This window comes from Anastrepha ludens, chromosome 2 (genome assembly GCF_028408465.1).
Source record: "Anastrepha ludens isolate Willacy chromosome 2, idAnaLude1.1, whole genome shotgun sequence".
NCBI classification, from domain to species: Eukaryota; Metazoa; Arthropoda; class Insecta; order Diptera; family Tephritidae; genus Anastrepha; species Anastrepha ludens.
This window is the reverse complement of record NC_071498.1, coordinates 57,800,997-57,818,052: the sequence shown is the minus strand read 5'-3', so window position 1 is coordinate 57,818,052 and position 17,056 is coordinate 57,800,997. Positions and strand designations below refer to the sequence as shown.

General features: G+C 31.7%; 1 protein-coding gene across 7 annotated transcripts in view; it reads left to right on the top strand.

Moving 5' to 3' along the window:
- LOC128871546 (synapse-associated protein of 47 kDa) overlaps nucleotides 1–2,839 on the top strand; it is a 146,960-nt gene extending 144,121 nt beyond the window's left edge. For all 7 annotated transcript variants that reach the window (XM_054113386.1, XM_054113385.1, XM_054113383.1 and 4 more), the window contains one exon: nucleotides 190–2,839. In XM_054113386.1, the coding sequence (XP_053969361.1) occupies nucleotides 190–422 (233 nt within the window). In that variant the 3' untranslated portion in view covers nucleotides 423–2,839. The remainder of the gene's footprint in view (nucleotides 1–189) is intronic.
- The last annotated feature ends 14,217 nt before the right edge of the window (nucleotides 2,840–17,056 follow it).

Below are 17,056 nucleotides of genomic sequence, written 5' to 3'. Positions count from 1 at the left end.
TAATTTACCAATTATAATTGTATTTACCAAATAATTCAAATAATGTGCTTAATGACTTTTAATAAAAATTGTAACTTACGCAAATTTTTATCTCATTTTCCCCTCAACAAACACAAAAACAAAACTCGCCCAAAAATTGTCTAACCAATAAACGAATAAACAAACGCAAACGACGACGCGCTTGCATAGAAGAACAATGGGAAAAAGATCTGGAGGCTGAGTTGAAGGACTACGAAGTGGTAGGCGGCACGACAGCCGCTCATAGTCGTGCAGGCGGCGGCGGCGGCGGCGCCGTTAACAGTGACGATGGCAATGGCGACGACGACGAAATACCGACAATATCAAATCTGCGCACACGTTCAACGAACAACGATTGGGAGGAATATGCTGATCTGATCGAAGATACCGATGATTTAAAGTAATTAAGAGCCTGTATCGTAGCTTCTTCTAACTCAATTCATAAACGATTTTAAATACATACATACATATTAATATATTATTCGTGTTAATACCACCAGCATCTATCTCCACCTCCAGTAGCACTACACTACTATTATCTTGATTTTTTTTATTGATTATATACTTCTGAGCATTCTGAATTACAATAATTACTGCCTGTACGTTTACTTGACTTTTAGTATTTGACGTGTATTTTTTCTTGTTTTTCTTCTTTTTCTCCATTCCACATACTTTTCCAATCCCGACTATTGCTACCGACGGCTTTACACCTTCCCTTCTGACCTTACTTTTACTTTATTGTATACAATTTTTTGTCACCCAACTGTAACTGTCTGTATGTGTATTCGTGTTTTCTTTGTATTTTTTTTTTTATTTGGTTTTTTGGAAACTGTATTGCTTCCATTGAATTAAATGTATAATGAAATATAAATATATATGTGTACGTATGTATATGTAAAACAATTAAAATTTGTTACTAAATGATGTGCAATACAAAAAAAATACTTAAATGTTAAAATGTATGTAACAATTGTGAAACATTTAAAACTGGAATAGGACACTGAAGAGTTTGAGGAGGGTCATGCTGGGCTATCAATGAGCCGAGGAGTTCTTTACGCCTTTTTAGTGTTTTTTTTTTTATTTTTCGAAAACCTTGTTGTACGAATTAAAAACAAAACACAAATTTTTGGAATTAAAAATTAATATTTTTTCCTTTTGAATAAAATATTTTTGAACAATTTTGTGTTTTTAAACCTAGCTTGAGGAGGAAATTATAATTTTTGGAGTAATAATTTTTTTTTTTTTTTCGTAATACAAAAAAATTTAAAAGTGCTGTTTTTAAAGTAAATAAAGCTAGTAGAGAGAAATTTATAATTTTTCGAGTAAGAAATTAAATTTTATTTTATAAAAAAAAAAACATTTTAAAAGGTCATGTTTTTAAAGCTATCAAAAGCAAGTAGAGAGAAAATTATAATTTTTGGAGTAAGAAATTACTATTTTGTATTTATGCAAAATATTTTTGGCAAATTTTACATTTTTAAGAAAGAAAATTATAACTAAGAAACTAAAATTTTTTTTCTCGAAAATGTTTATTGAAAAATTTTGCTTTCTTACACCTAAATAGCAGGAATTAGTAAAGTGAAAATTAATAATCAGTTAAAAAAAAATTTTTTCTGGAAAATATTTATTGAAAAATTTTGCGTTAAAACTAGTTAAAATTTTTTTTCTGAGAAATATTTTTTTTTAATTTTACGTTTTTTAACTTTTATCACAAAGGTAGCTTCGAATTATTATTGTTATGTTTTTGAGCTGTTATTTACCAATTATTGGAAATCTAGAAATAATTCCTCTTAATAATTTTCTTGTAAATTTTGTAAAACTTATTAATGTCAATTTAAATTTGGAGTTTAGAATAAGAAATTTAAAAATTCTGGTTTAACAAGTAAATTTAAACTAAAAAATTGAACTTGCGGTTAAGTCATATTTTAAAATTACTTCAAAGCCAAAAAACATAAAAAATATATTAAAATAAAATAACTAAATTATAAAAAAAAACATATTTTAATTATAAAAAAGTATTTTATTTTATTTTTTATTTTATAGAAGAAAGACTCGGTTTCGAAAGAAGTTATAGTCTTTGTTAAAATAAATATTTAACGATATATTTTCAACACCCATTAAAATAAAATAATAAAATTAATTCAATAAAGTAATTGAATTTTCGTTGCGAATTCTCATAATGTTTGTTAAAACATATTTTTAAAATCTAAAAAGCTTTCTAATATAAAAATACTTCAAATGGTTTTGTGTTGCGAATTCTTATTTTTTTTTTTAAATACCTTTTACAATCTATTATAAAAATAATTTATTATAAATGAATTTGCTTTGTGATTTTTTATTATTCTTTCTTAAAACATTCTCACAAAAGAATAATTAAAATGAATTAGTATTGTGTATTCTTGTTTTGATTTTATTAAAAATTATTTTTCCCAAAAAACAAAATATAATATTGTAATAAAAGAATAACTAAAATGAGTTTCATTGTGAATTCATAGTTTTAGATTAAAAAAACTAATAATTTTGATATAAAAATATTTAAAAAGAATTTGTGTTGTGAATTCTCGTTTTTTTTCTACAAATATTTTTGCATTTAAAAATAAAAATAATTATAATGAATTTCATTGTGAATTCTTTTTTTTTATTAAAAAATATTTTCCCAAAAAACACGTTTAGAGCAAAATCCATAAAACGAATGTCGGTGTGAACTCGGTATCATTTTTTACTAAAAGAAAATTGTATATTAAAAAATAATAATTAAAATAAATTTGCGTTGTGAATTTTTATTATAATATAATACTAATAAAAGAATAATTAAAACTTCTTTGTGAGCTCGTATGCTTTTTTACTAAAAGATGTTTTTTCATTAAATAATTCTAATATAAAAATAATTAAAATAAAGTTGTATTGTGAATTCCTGTTATTTTTCTTAAAAAATATTTGTTTAATCTAAAATAAAAATAATTGAAATAAAATTGCGTTGTGAATTTTTATTATAATTTTAATAAAATAATAATTAAAATTAATTTCATTGTGAATTCGTATCATTTTTACTGAAAGAATTTGTTTCTAAACTAATATAGTCTAATACAAAAATATATTGTATAAAATGAATTTTTATTGTGAGTTCTTATTTTTTTCGAAAAAAAAAATCCCAATGAAAAAATTTAATAAGAAAAGAATTGAAATAAATTTGTAATAAGATAAAATAATTAATAAAATAAGAATTTAATTTTTTTCTTTTAATGAATATATAAAATTATTATATAAAAGTAATTTAAATAAATTTGCGTAATAAATTTGTATTATTCTACGCTTGTATTTTGCAGAAAAATAATAATAATTCTAATAAAATAATAATTTAATGGAATTGGCATTGTAAATTCTAATTTTTTCTATTGAGAAATATTTTCCCCAATAAAAAAAATAAATCTAATATAAACATAATTAAAATAAATTTGCATTCCGAATTCTGATTAATTTTTCCCATATATTCCCCAAAAACATTTTTACATTCTTATATAATATTATATAATATTTTTGGGGAAAATATATTAAGAATTCACAATGTAAATATTTGATTTATTCTATTCTGTGCAAAAAAAAAAAATTATAGTAAAAATTAATAAGAATTATTCATTAGTTTCTTTTCATATTTTTTACATAAAAAAATTATTGAAATATTTTTTTATGTAAAAAATTTTAAAAGAAAATAATCAATAATTTTCATACTGGAACTATTTTTATAAAATTATTGAAATATTTTTTTTATTAATTACATACAAAATAAATAATTTCAATAATTCTTATTTATTTATTTTTTATTTTGAATTAATTACATTAAAAAAATAATAATAACTCCAATATAAAAATAATTAAAATAAAAGACAAATTTTAAATAATTGAAATTTGTATGTTTAATGAAATATTTTTCCGCAGATGTTTAACTCAAATATAAGCCCCAGTGCTGCAATGTGAAAATGTTATTTATTTACATACCTATATATGATTTTCAATCGCATATTAATTCATTTAAATAAATAATAATGTTATAAATTTTCAAAAAAAAAAACAAACAGTAATTTTTACTTATATATTTTGATCGTTAAAAAATTCATTGAACCTCAAGCATGACCCATCTGCACTTTGAAAGGGAAAGTAATTCGCCGCAGTGTCCCAACCTCTCCCCCAATTGTTCAACACACAAAATGTGGAGCAGGACGAATTGTAACAGGAAAAAAATTTATAAAAATCAAGTTAATAAAAATTGTTTACAGAAGTGTATGGCAGATGAAGTTGTACTAAAAAATGTATCTCCACAGTGCACACAAGAAATAGCAAACGGCTAACGATAACAGCAAATTTAACAGAAACCGAACGAAACGAAAAATTGTCATCAAGAACACTACTACATGCAAAATAATAACTACTATGAAAGAACAAACAAGAAAACACACCAATACCAGCAGAAACACACTAAATTAAATATTATTAAACAAATTATATAGTATATAATTATATATATATATATATATAAATATATATTACAATGGATGATTTCTTGAAAACTAAACCTAACACAAACCAACATATGTATAAACGTAAGTACGTATTGTATAACAACAAAAATTCGAAAAAATACAAAAAATTACGAAAAAGATTAGAGCGAGTGCGAGGAGTGGAGAGCGTTTGAAGTTTAAAAAGTTATCGGAGATGTGAAAACAAAAACAACTACAAAAAGCTTCAAAGGGAATAAACTTTTTTGTTAAAAAATATTTATATATATACAAACAGATAAGTAAAAGAAGTAAATTAATAAAAAATATAAATTACATATGCAATACATACACAAATGAAAATGATATAATACAACTAAAAACAAAAAAACAGAAAAATATTGTTTAAAATTAAATTAATAAAAAGAATTAATGCATTTGAAATTAATGTGTAAAGAAATTTAAGACAAATAGTTGAAAATAAAAACAAAACAAAAAGCAACAAGTAAATAAATAACATATAAATAACTGATTAAAAGTAAATTGAAAAAAAATACAAAAATAGAAAAAAAACATATGCAAGCAAAGCAAAGCGTAAGTAAAAAGAAGAGTAAACCACAATATTATTATTATGATTATTATTATTATTATAAAATTACTTATGTATAAACAAATTACAATTATTATAATTACTATTATGATTATTATGTATTATGCGAATTAAATAAAGACATTAATGATTATGATTACAAAATTGGGAATTATTCAGAATTAGGCTAATTCATTTTATTTAATTAACTAAATAAAACTGCATAAGCATTAGGTGGAATGAGCCAAGCATAATTGAGATTTTAAATTAATAAAAATGGTTGTTTGTGAAACAAAATCATTTTGTTCGTATATGAAGTGCATATCTACACACATACATGCATATGCACCTGGTTTAAAAAATACGAGTATACAAACAAATGATAGGCAACTGAGCATTAAAGGTAAGTTTTTGAACGCTCACAGCTACAAAACACTTTAATTGATGATGTGGCACGACTTGGCTTTTGCAATATGGATTTTAGTGTTATTGCTTTTTCATATTTTAGTTTCTGCTCGCTGATTTTCATTTAAAATTTTTTATATACAATTTTACATAATTTTATTTGACTTCTTTTATGCTGCAGCTGCTTACCTTACAAAATGAAATATTTCTCTGCTATCGTAAGGGAAGACCCATGAGATAAATGTTGCAAGGGAAACCCCTTTTAACAGTTTAACTACAATAATTTTTAGGTACTCTTCAAATAAACGTTCGTAAGGGCCCTCTATTAGAGACAATAATGGGTTCTGATGCTAAAAACGCTGGGTCCATTGGGAGTAGAATACTTCACCAGGGTCTTCAATTTGTCTAAGGCCACTCTCATCATTCCTGACAAGTGGAAATTAGGGAGAGTGGTCCCACTACTGAAACCTAGGAAACCCGCCAACCAAAGGGAGTTCTATCGTCCGATAACTCTCCTTTCCCCAGTAGTGAATACTCTTGAAGCCCTTCTCCTCCCACTCTCTACGAAAAATCTGACCCCTGCCTCACACCAGTATGGCCTACGAAGAATGCATAGCACCACCACGGCACTCAACGTCATTAACACCCAGGTAAACCGCTGACTCAATCACAACCGCCCCTGCGATAGAACTGTCCTAGTAGCGTTGGATCTAAAAAAAGGCTTTCGGCACAGTCAGCCACGCCACGCCACTAGATGACATGTTCCAGTCGACACTCCCGCCAGGGCTGAAGAGGTGGACCGCGAACTACCTCTGTGGTCGTCACTCGCCGGTAATATTTCGAGATAAACATCCAAACAGAGTCTTTTTAACTTCTACATCTCGAAACTACCCCAGTCACCAGAGGGAGTATCCCTGGTCTCCTACGTCGATGGCTGCACGATAATGGCTTCGGGCAATGACATTGATTGCTTGTCCTCCAAGGTAAACAACTACCTCGCCAGCCTTTCTCGCTCCTTCACTGCGAGGAACTTACAACTTTCCTCCACTAAATCTACGGCGACCCTCTTCGCCACCTGGACAAAGAGAACAAGCTGCATCTTAAGCTGAAAGGCGATGTCACACCAATTCCGACGGTAAGCAACCCCAGAATATTGGAAGTTACCTTTGACAGCTTGCTCTTCTTCTCAGTACAGAAAGTAACAGACAGACAGCTACTGGATCGGACAGTGTACAGACACCACCCATCGCAGCCGAAGAGCCCCAACTTCCCTGAGAGTCCCGCGTAACCTTGGTACAATTACGTTCTGGAAACTATAGCAGGTTAAACTCCTACTTATCCAGAATCGACCCCGACATACTTAACTTATATCCGGCATGCGAAGGCACCCCGCGCGACACTAACCACCTTTTCACATGCCCCATCAAACCCACTCATCTAACACCCTTCTCTCTCTCTGGACCCAACCTGTCGAAACAGCTAGTTTCCTCGACCTACCGTTAGATGAGCTAGACGAAGACGATCGGTGATTACACAACACTGGCAGGACAAAGTTACTGATACAACAACAACAATAATGGGTTGAAAAAAGAGTTATTTGAAAAAATGCGCTTAAATTTTTATTTCACATGCCCTCAAAATATATTAGTTTGGGGAAAAAGAAATCCATTATTTCCACGGTATATGGCTGTAGGTGATCGATATCTCATAAAGTATCGATCAAACAATTTAAAGTTTATGATCGTTGTTAAGGTTTGTTCCATTCAGTTGTGAGTTACAGAGTGTTAACAATAGAAGTCAACAAAGAGAAAATACGGTACATTTGACAGATCTTCTTTGATAAAGGTGAAAATGTACGCCAGGCCGCTGAAAGTGTCCCTGAATTGAAAGTGTTACGTACAATTTCGGTGTCGTCGATTTTGTTCAGGCATTTTTTATGTTAAAAATGTCGGTAAAATCACAGAAATAATCGAAATTGATCGGCATGTTAGTAGTCGTAGCATTGTAAAGAAGCTAAAGATCGACCATAAAACAAAAAAAAAATGAATTTCTTTTTCCCCAAACTAATATTCAGGTCAGATTGATACCATAAATCGTATTTCTAATTTGCCGCAAAAACCTTAGTCGCAAATAAGAAAATGTAATTTTACCTCCAAAAAAATGTTTGCCTCCATTAGATAAACTCTTTGGAGATTTTGATATACTCACCCTTACGCCATAGTTCTGCAAAGGAATTTCTCACCCTCAAATTATTTACCTGTACGTTACACTTAGGCTTCTTAGAGTATTTCGTAAAACCACCGAGCGGTGCTAGCTGGTGGGAGCAAAGGAAGAAAGGCCTCGCGTTGGAAAGATCAGATGGAGAAGAGCTTGGCTTCCCTTGGTGTGTCAATCTGGTGCCGGTTAGCACGAGAAAGATACGACTGGCGCGTTTTGTTCAACTCGACCAAAATCGCGTAAGCAGTTATCGCGCTAAACAAGAAATAGAAAAAAAATCACCGAAATGCTTTTTTCGATATATCGTAACTCGTATATTTCATTCTTAAGTCCTTTTGAGCTCCGTATCCGTTTCCATATTAGTTGGGTTTGGGTCAGTTACCTAGAGTTATACTTCTCTAAAATATCCTTTTTGAGTTTGGAGTACTTCAAAATTCATTAAACCTTTTTGTTACACTGTTTAGCTGAATGCATAAACAAAAAAGTTATAACACTTCAAACATCTATAATCTAATACAGAACAAGTATCTTTTCAATGTGCAATTTTTTTTTATGTTTGTTATCGAACATTTCACCAAAAGTATCGAATTCTGTAATCCCTTTAGACCCAACCTACCCGCACGCTTTCTGGGTCTACCATTGGATGAGTTAGACTGCGACTACAAGGACTAACAGGGTTTAGTAAATTGCTACAGCTTCTGTAATCGTGCACTCGCGGGCGAGAGACCCTGTATTTATTTCCGCAACCACCCGCATCTACATATATCGAACCAAGCACTGCCACTTCAACAGCATTCTCTATAAATGGCTGAAGTGATAGTCATTAGGCGAAAATAAGTCTGGGTTTTTATTCATGTTCTATTTTATGATACCTGATTTTTCTAAAATACAATGCATCTATTTTGTTATATGGTATTTTATTTTATTTTAACTTCGGCTTTATTTTTTATAATTATTTTGTTAGCAATTTTTTTTTCGTTACAATGTTTTGATTACAATTTTTATTTTTTGTTATAATTTTTTTTATTTTTATAGTTTTGTATGTTTCATTTTTGGGATATAGGTTTCTCGCGGTAGACTTTGTCATCGCCGATGAGTCTTCCTACTATTACGATTTGACCACTACAACGAAGGGTGTGATTTCCTTATATGAAGCCCACACGGTAAAAAATGATGGTTTATATTTAATACCAGTTGCTATTGAATTTATACAATTTTGGAATTAAATTTGATTTTTAATTCTAAAAAGTTTTATTTTAAGACGATGAAATATTCTTGCAATTATTTTAAATCCAAAATGGGTTTAAAACAAAACTTTAATTGGTGCTGAGCGTTGCGTTTTTGAAATTTAATACCAATTAGATTTAACGTAAGACCAAAAAAACATTAAAATGCTCTCTTTAATGTTTCAAGTTATTTTGGTTTCAGTTTAAGTTTCAATTATATTCAATTTAAAATTTATTGGTTTAAAAGTAAAACCAAAAAAGTATTAAAACATTTTCTCACTCTCAATTAATTTTAATGTACTCTGAACTTTAGTATTATTTGCTTTACAGTAAAACCAAGAAAGTATTAAAAAATGTTCTCACTCTCTGTCACTCACTCACTCTCAGTGTAATTTTTTCCACTATTCTGTTTTTAAAAGTGAAATACCACGCGGAAGGAAAGCGATGATAGCGAGGTAATTTCTGAAGAAGATCTTCGTTTTTTTCAAAACTGCATAGTTAAAGACGAACTGAATCTGGTGTAGCAGAAATTTCGAGAAACGTTAAAATCGAGACAAAAATTTATCGCAACTGCATGGAATGTTTTGGAAATATGAAAGCAGTGTGGAAAATTTTTATTGCTGCGAGTGGCGGTTCTAATTTGGGAAACTGTACAGAATGGACGTCTGAAGTAATACCTTATTTGATTTTCTTAAAGTTGCTGCCATCCACTGCCAGTGGACGCGAACAAAAAAAAGCAAAATTCCAAAAATCTGTCGACAGTTTTATTTTTGAAAACGTAATTTACTATAAATTTTTTGTTCTTAATGGGCATAAATAAAAAAATTTGTTTTTACAGCTTAGAAGAATATAAAATAACGTCTGGTCAGCCCACAATCGTTGCAGTTGGACAAGACAAAGCCACAATTTGCCAATATTTTATAACAATTGATGGTAAGAAGATAGCAGTTCCCGAGCATTATGAATTTAGGCAAGTTTTTGACTTGTATTTTAAAGCATTTTACGTATTTAATATACAGTTTGATGTAATTTATATATATGTTGTCGATAACGAAATTTACTTAAGTTTAGAAATCTTTGTCACTAAGGAATTTAATTCCATTTTGCAGTGTTATGAAATTATTTCAACAGATCTTTCAGAACTAATTAAATTTAATAGCCTTAAAAATGTAAAACCATTGGAAGTGAACTTTATAGATTCAAAAATGTTTTTATTAATTCCATGTGAAATTATAGAATAAAATTTAAATATGTATTATTATTTCACTTATGTATATAAATTTATGTCAGTTTAAATAAAACGTAAATTTTTATTTAAAAAATTTATTTTGTTTTTTGTTTTGAGGATTCGTCAACAATGTACTAAATCTACTACAATTTTGGTTTGGATTCAATTCCTTTTTGGAATTAAAATATCATTCAAGGGTTTACTTTCAATTCCAAGAAAGTTCTACATTCAATTCAATTTTGGATTTACTTTAATTCTAATTATTATTAAATTTATTTCAATTCTCGTCTAAAGTTAAAACCATTTTAGCTTTATTTTTAAACCCTTAAAAGTATATAATTTAGTCTCATTCTTGGTTTTTTAAAGAGAATATTTTAATTAACTTCTCTCTCTCTTTTCTGAAACCGGAATGGTTTTAATCTTATACTTTCTGGAATTGTTATATATAAACACCAAATTGGTATTAATATTAAACTAAAATTTTTGCTGTGCAGGTACCGCACACGGGTAACTTTTGCTTTTGTAACAGAGTATAAAATTATCAGACAATACTGCTGCTGAATGAATTAGTTTTAATCTTTTCTCAGCTTTTTGTTTTCTAACGCAATAGACACTGCATCTAGGCACACTGGATAAGTAAACGCATCATCATCATCATCATTTCTTCATCTCCGTTGCGAAGCATAGAGCCAAAGTAATATAAAATTTTTCCACTTTGTGCGATTCCCGGTTATATTTTTCACTTGCTTCCAGGTCATTGTTTTGCCCACGGCTTTGTATTCCTCTTCGATGCAGCGTCGCAAAGAGCCCCTAGGTCGGCCTCTTCTGCCCTGTACTTGGGGGTTCCAGTCCAGCGCTTGCCAGCTGATTTCAGTGCCACCTTCCCGTGGTGTATGGCCAAGCCATCTCCATCGTCTCTTATCTCAGTTGCATTTGGTTTTTGATGGCATCGTCGATGCAATTCGGTGTTAGATATCCAGTTGTCTGGCCACCAGATACGTTGAATGCGTCTCAAGCAGCGGTTGACGAACACTTGAAGCTTCTGTACAATTTCCGCAGACAGACACCATGGCGTAGAGCAGAACTGATTTAATATTGGAGTTGAAAATCCATATTTTCGTTGTAATGTGGTGCATTTGCTTGGACTGCCACACCGGACGAAGATTTGCAAATGCACCTCTTGCTTTTTGCAATCTTGTAGATACATACTTTTTGTATCCACTTTCCGCTGTGAATTGGCATCCAAGGTATTGAAAACGTTTACATTTTCAATATTTTCCTCTCCAACGTGCAGTACACACGTGCGATAAGTAAACACAGGTATGTTGAAAATGCATTAGAGTTACATAAAGGTATAATAAATGAATATAATAAAATAAAATACCAATACAATTATTACATGAACTCAAAATAAGTTTTTCTTATTTGGAAAAGGTTTGTATATAATTAACTCAAAATATCTGATACAATATATTCAAAGTTGATCCTCATTCCCATTCTGAAGGGCGTTTCAAATCTGATTCATCAAAATAAATCAGTAAAATCAACGTTAATTGAAATTGAAAAAAAAAACACAAAATGAAATTTAGAACACGCCTTATAGTACTGTACTAGAGGTGCCAAACTATCGATGGTGGGCGCCATCGATGTGGACGATAGTAATTTTCAAACCATCGATGGTGGTCGATAGTACCATCGATAGTGGTCGATAGTCGCAATAAAAAACAGTGATTGAAAATCATTGAAATTTGTAAGAAAAAACAAATAATTTGAATTTTATTTTAATTCATAAGGAACACTTTAAAACAACTATATATTTTCACAAGTGTGAGTGATTTACATTTGGAAAAAAAGAGTAAGAGTACAGGCTATGGGTCTTTTCTGCCAAAATATTGAACTTATAAGTTTAAGGAACATTGCTTACATTTTATGAAATTACATTTTAAGGGAAAAGCTAAAAATACAAAAGCCTTATAAAAGACTTAAAAGCTAAAACTTGAAAACTCTAATATGATTTATTTATTATAGCGAAAGATTTTTGTTTAAAAACAACAAAACGTTCACATTTTCTTCTTTAAGCCGTGTTCGCCTATCAGAAACAATTTGTCCCGCCTTGCTCAAAGCTCTTTCCGACTCCACTGACGTTGCGGGGATGCATAAATATTTATACATTAGTAATTTTAATAAAGCGACATCCACCTGGTTGACCTGCAATCAAATATATTACCAAAACTTAGTTTTATGTATCGAAGATTGATTTATTAATTTTACCTTGATCCATAAAAGAGGGTCCATTTCCTGTGGGGCTATGTCTCTCTCCAGATGCTGCCTTTTAATAATGATTGCATCAGATCGAACATTACTCTTTTTAGTAGCACATCGTTGGTTCAAAAAATCAAAAATTGGGTCCGTAGTGGTCGTGCTTGCTTCCAGACTGACAGGGTCTTCAACATGAGTCAAATTGCCCAAATTGACCAACTCATTTTCCAAGATACTTGCTGCTTGTTCAGCATTTGCGTTGGATTGAAACCCATCTTTTTTGAAGCGTGGATCCAAAATCGTAGCCATCCTTGTTACCGTGCGTAGCTCATATATAGATAGTCGTTTTTTAATCGACTCCAACATAGCATCTTTCATAGATTTGCCTACCGCAGTTGCCAACTGAGATGAAAGATTTTCAATTTGCCGATATAGTCCATATGCCAATGACATTATTAATGACACTGTAACGTATTTGCCACCAGAAACTTTTTCGGACACGTTCTTAAATAATCCTAATATTTTGTCAATATCTTTCAACACGTTGATTTCCTCTGCAGTGAATGGTTATGGTGCATTTGTTGTTGATAATAGCACACTGACAATGGCTTCATGGGTTAATAAAACTCTCTCAATCATGTCGTGGAGGCTGTTCCACCTGAGACTGAGATTCAAGCCATCTTGGACTACCAAATTAACTGTATGAGCAAAGCATGGCAGATTTTGGATTTTTAAAATTTCACATGCTTTCAGCATTGAGCTTGCATTGTCAGTTACAATGCAGACAGTTTTTCCAAAGATATGCCAAGATGTGAATATATCTTTTAAAGTGTCTGCAATATTTTGTGACGAGTGATTTGTAGTATCGATCAGTTTTTTGGTTGCTAGCGATGCCGTTTTGATGCCGTATTCATGTACGAAATGAACCGTTACCGTTAAAAAGCTCACGTTAGCACTAGATGTCCACATATCGCAAGTGATAGCAATGTTCGAAACCTGCTCTAAAATTGTTGACAATTTTTCCGTCGTTTTTTTAAACAAATTGGTCATCAGGACGTTTTGCAAATGACTCCAGCTGGGAAGCTTGTAACGTGGATCTAAGGCTGTAATTAATTTAATAAATCCTTTGTCCTTCACTATGCTAAAGGGCTGAATATCCTCAGCAACCATCTCTGCTACGATTTCATCTAAGTCCTTTTTACGCTTGGAGTTTGCATCATACAACACAGCCCTTTTAAAGAATGACTCCACTGGCCGCATGCCTCACCTGCAATCCCTTCACCTAGCAATCATAACTTGCTGCAGCACAAATAAAAAAAGCGCGAATATTTGCTTGGAGATGTGTAAATCGCTCTTTTGACGATACTATCGTCCACTATCGAGACTTTCAACCATCGATAGTTCAGTAGCTCGATAGTGCCCTACCATCGATGGTGACGATAGTGCCATCGATAGTTTGGCACCTCTATACTGTACTATACCTATAATGAAAAATCTTATAATTAAAAATACTTTTTCCTTTATAAGCCAAAATGTTAAAATAATTAACATGACAACGATTATTATATCAAATCGCATTTAAAGCTTCAAACGATACTTACATTTAAGCATATTTAGGCACACTGCCATTTTTCGAGACGTAAAATACTTAAATAATCCGGAAAATGATACATCCAAAAACCTTATCATAAATCATGCAAAGATTTCTGGAAACATAGATATTAGATTAGATCACAAAAAATCTTACAATATGTATGTATATAAAAATATACAATATAATAAAGTTTGGAAAATGCTGCTGCAGGGGAGGATATAAAACTTCGGGACGTTCCGGTGGAGTTGATCGGCGTGTTGGGGAAACGATTTGCATTGGATTATACCACGCGAAGATTTATACCACACTTCAAAAATAAAGTGCGTGTAGCATAGTACACATAACAGAAGTGAAACTTTCAAGGCAGACAAAGAAAGAGGGAGAGACCCGAGAGAAATGAGAGAGAGACAGAAAAAGAATATATATCTAAATAAATTCTAACATTTGCCGAGAATACAAATAGACAAAATTTACAAAAAACGAAGAACGGTCGACCGGTGTAGGTAAATGCCGGACACAAACCGTGGCAACAACACGCACTTCTCCAAGCATTTATCACCCGTACAAACGAGGCGATTCCAGGACCCCAGCAACGGCACAAATTACCGCAAGGCAATACCAATAAGTTCGACGCCGGAATGGATAGCACTTTATAGTACGCACAAGCACTAGCCAGGAAACGGAAATAAGCTCCAAAAAGAAAGCAAAAAAAAAAACAAACGCCAAAAAAATTGGGACCAAAAAGCGCCCCAAACAGTAGGCACCAAGGAAATATATTTCCTAAAAGTTTGCACCAACAAACAAGCGCCAAAAAGTAGGCAGTGTTATTTCTCACTAGAAATTATCAACCACAAAGAAAAATAGCCTAAAGTGTATCTAAGATATATAAAGGGTGGTTAAATTTGAAGGGTCGATGTTGAATGTGAACCACACCTCAACGTCAAGTTTTTTTCTGCATTTTTATAAAAACCGTCCAGTAGTTTTTGAGTTCATCGAGGACATACAGACAAACATTCATTTTTATATATAAAAGGAGAAGAAGAAGAAGATAATCAGTAAGAAAAATATACTTTGAACTTTTGGAAAAAGTGCAGAATAGCAACTCCTCATCTCTAAAAAAATTAAAAGTTTGGCTCGTCCGCGTGGAGACCACAAATACGTACAGGATCACATCAGTCAATTAATAGAATTCTCATTTTACTTACCGCATTATAATAGGCTGATACTCCCTGCCGTTCTTACTTTTTTTTCTTTTTTCGTTTAGGAAAATACATTTTCTCATTATCTTTCTTTTGCCAGTTTGTCACGCACATTTTAGAAGAACATTTGTAATAATAGAATTTTAATAAAATGCGAAGTATTATTATTGAGTAAAAAGAGCTTTAAATTAAATGTTGAATCAATAAGGAGTGTTTATAAGTGAATACTGTTCTTTTTCGATGTTTGTGTTTAAGTAAAGTAACCGGAGGTAATAGGGCATTTTTTGAAACTTCTGCAAAAAATACGCATTTTTAAAGTTCACTATTCCTATTAATTCTTAATGGTAACTCATAAATAGGACTATAAATCAAAATGCTGATTAACTACATTCGTGGGTAATAATTTTGAAATTAGGTCTACGCACTTAGACATTGTAAGCAAAACTTTCGTGGTAGTAATTAAAAGAGTGCACAGCTATTGAATTATGAATATTAAATTATAAGAAAAATGCATTCGCGCAATTAAAGCAGAATCACGATATTGTTTGTATTTTACAATCCAATAACCAAAATGCTTTGAAAATAAAGTTATTCTGTCAAAGCGCAATCATTCGCCTTAGAAATAATCAGATTGCTTTGACAATCTGAAAGCCAAAAGCAAGAACCAGTTACATTTAGAATTTGTTTTTGTGCTACTGCACAAAATTGTTCAATTTGCCAAGAACACTACATACCACGAAGGAACGCGCCAAAGTCCTTATGAAACCATGTTTAGCGTTAAAGCAAAAAGAGGCATAGCATCGTTTTTTTTTGCCTGGCGAACAAATCGCAAATATTGAAACTGAAGAACAACTTGAAGAATTTGCCAATACTTCTCAAACCGAAGAACAGCTTGAAGAAACTGTTAATGCTTATAAAAAAATTGAGCGATAGTCATACCGAAAACCATATTCCAAAGAAAAATATTGAAGAGGACCTACAACCTACAACGTCTTCACATCAAATTCTGATTGAAAAACACAAGTTGATTTCTACAAAAAAAGCGGCCGCGAAAGAAAATATACTACTGCAGGCAACAAAAATGTAACCTTAAATAAATTCGCCTTGATTCTTCAGTAACATTACGCACAAGATGAAAAGTCGAAGGCGGCCAAAAAAAATATGGTCCTTATGAAACCATTATAGTTCAAATACAACAATGAAGTAGTAGTAAGTTGTAGTTGCTATTGTTGTTGTTGTTGCAGCGGCATAAGCATACATGTACGATGAATGTTGGAGCGACAGTCCTTATATATATATATATATATATGTAATTGGCGCGTACACCCTTTTTGGGTGTTTGGCCGAGCTCCTCCTCATATTTGTGGCGTGCGTCTTGATGTTATTCCACAAATGGAGGGGCCTACAGTTTCAAGCCGACTCCGAGCCGCATAAATTTTTTATGAGCTTTTTCTTGGTAGAAATACACTCGGAGGTTTGCCATTGCCTGCCGAGGGGCGACCACTATCAGAAAAAACTTTGGCTTCTTTTTGGTCTTTCTTTCTCTCTGAATTCCGAAAGGTAGCCACGCACCAACCCATTCGGCTACGGCGGCCGCCAATCCTTGGCCGGTAAAGTAGAACCAACTGCCAGGGGAGCGACAGTAATGCCTTAATTACAACGGTTTCCTTCTGGTAGACCAAGCGTCGAAAATTATGAAAGTGGCCAACTTGGAGCATAATGCGAGCGCTTATTCCATTGGCCAGAAATATAACAGAAAATACTGTTTGGAACCATTTGCGAAAGAATATTTACAATAATACGCTGCTTATCGTAACTCCCTCAAGTA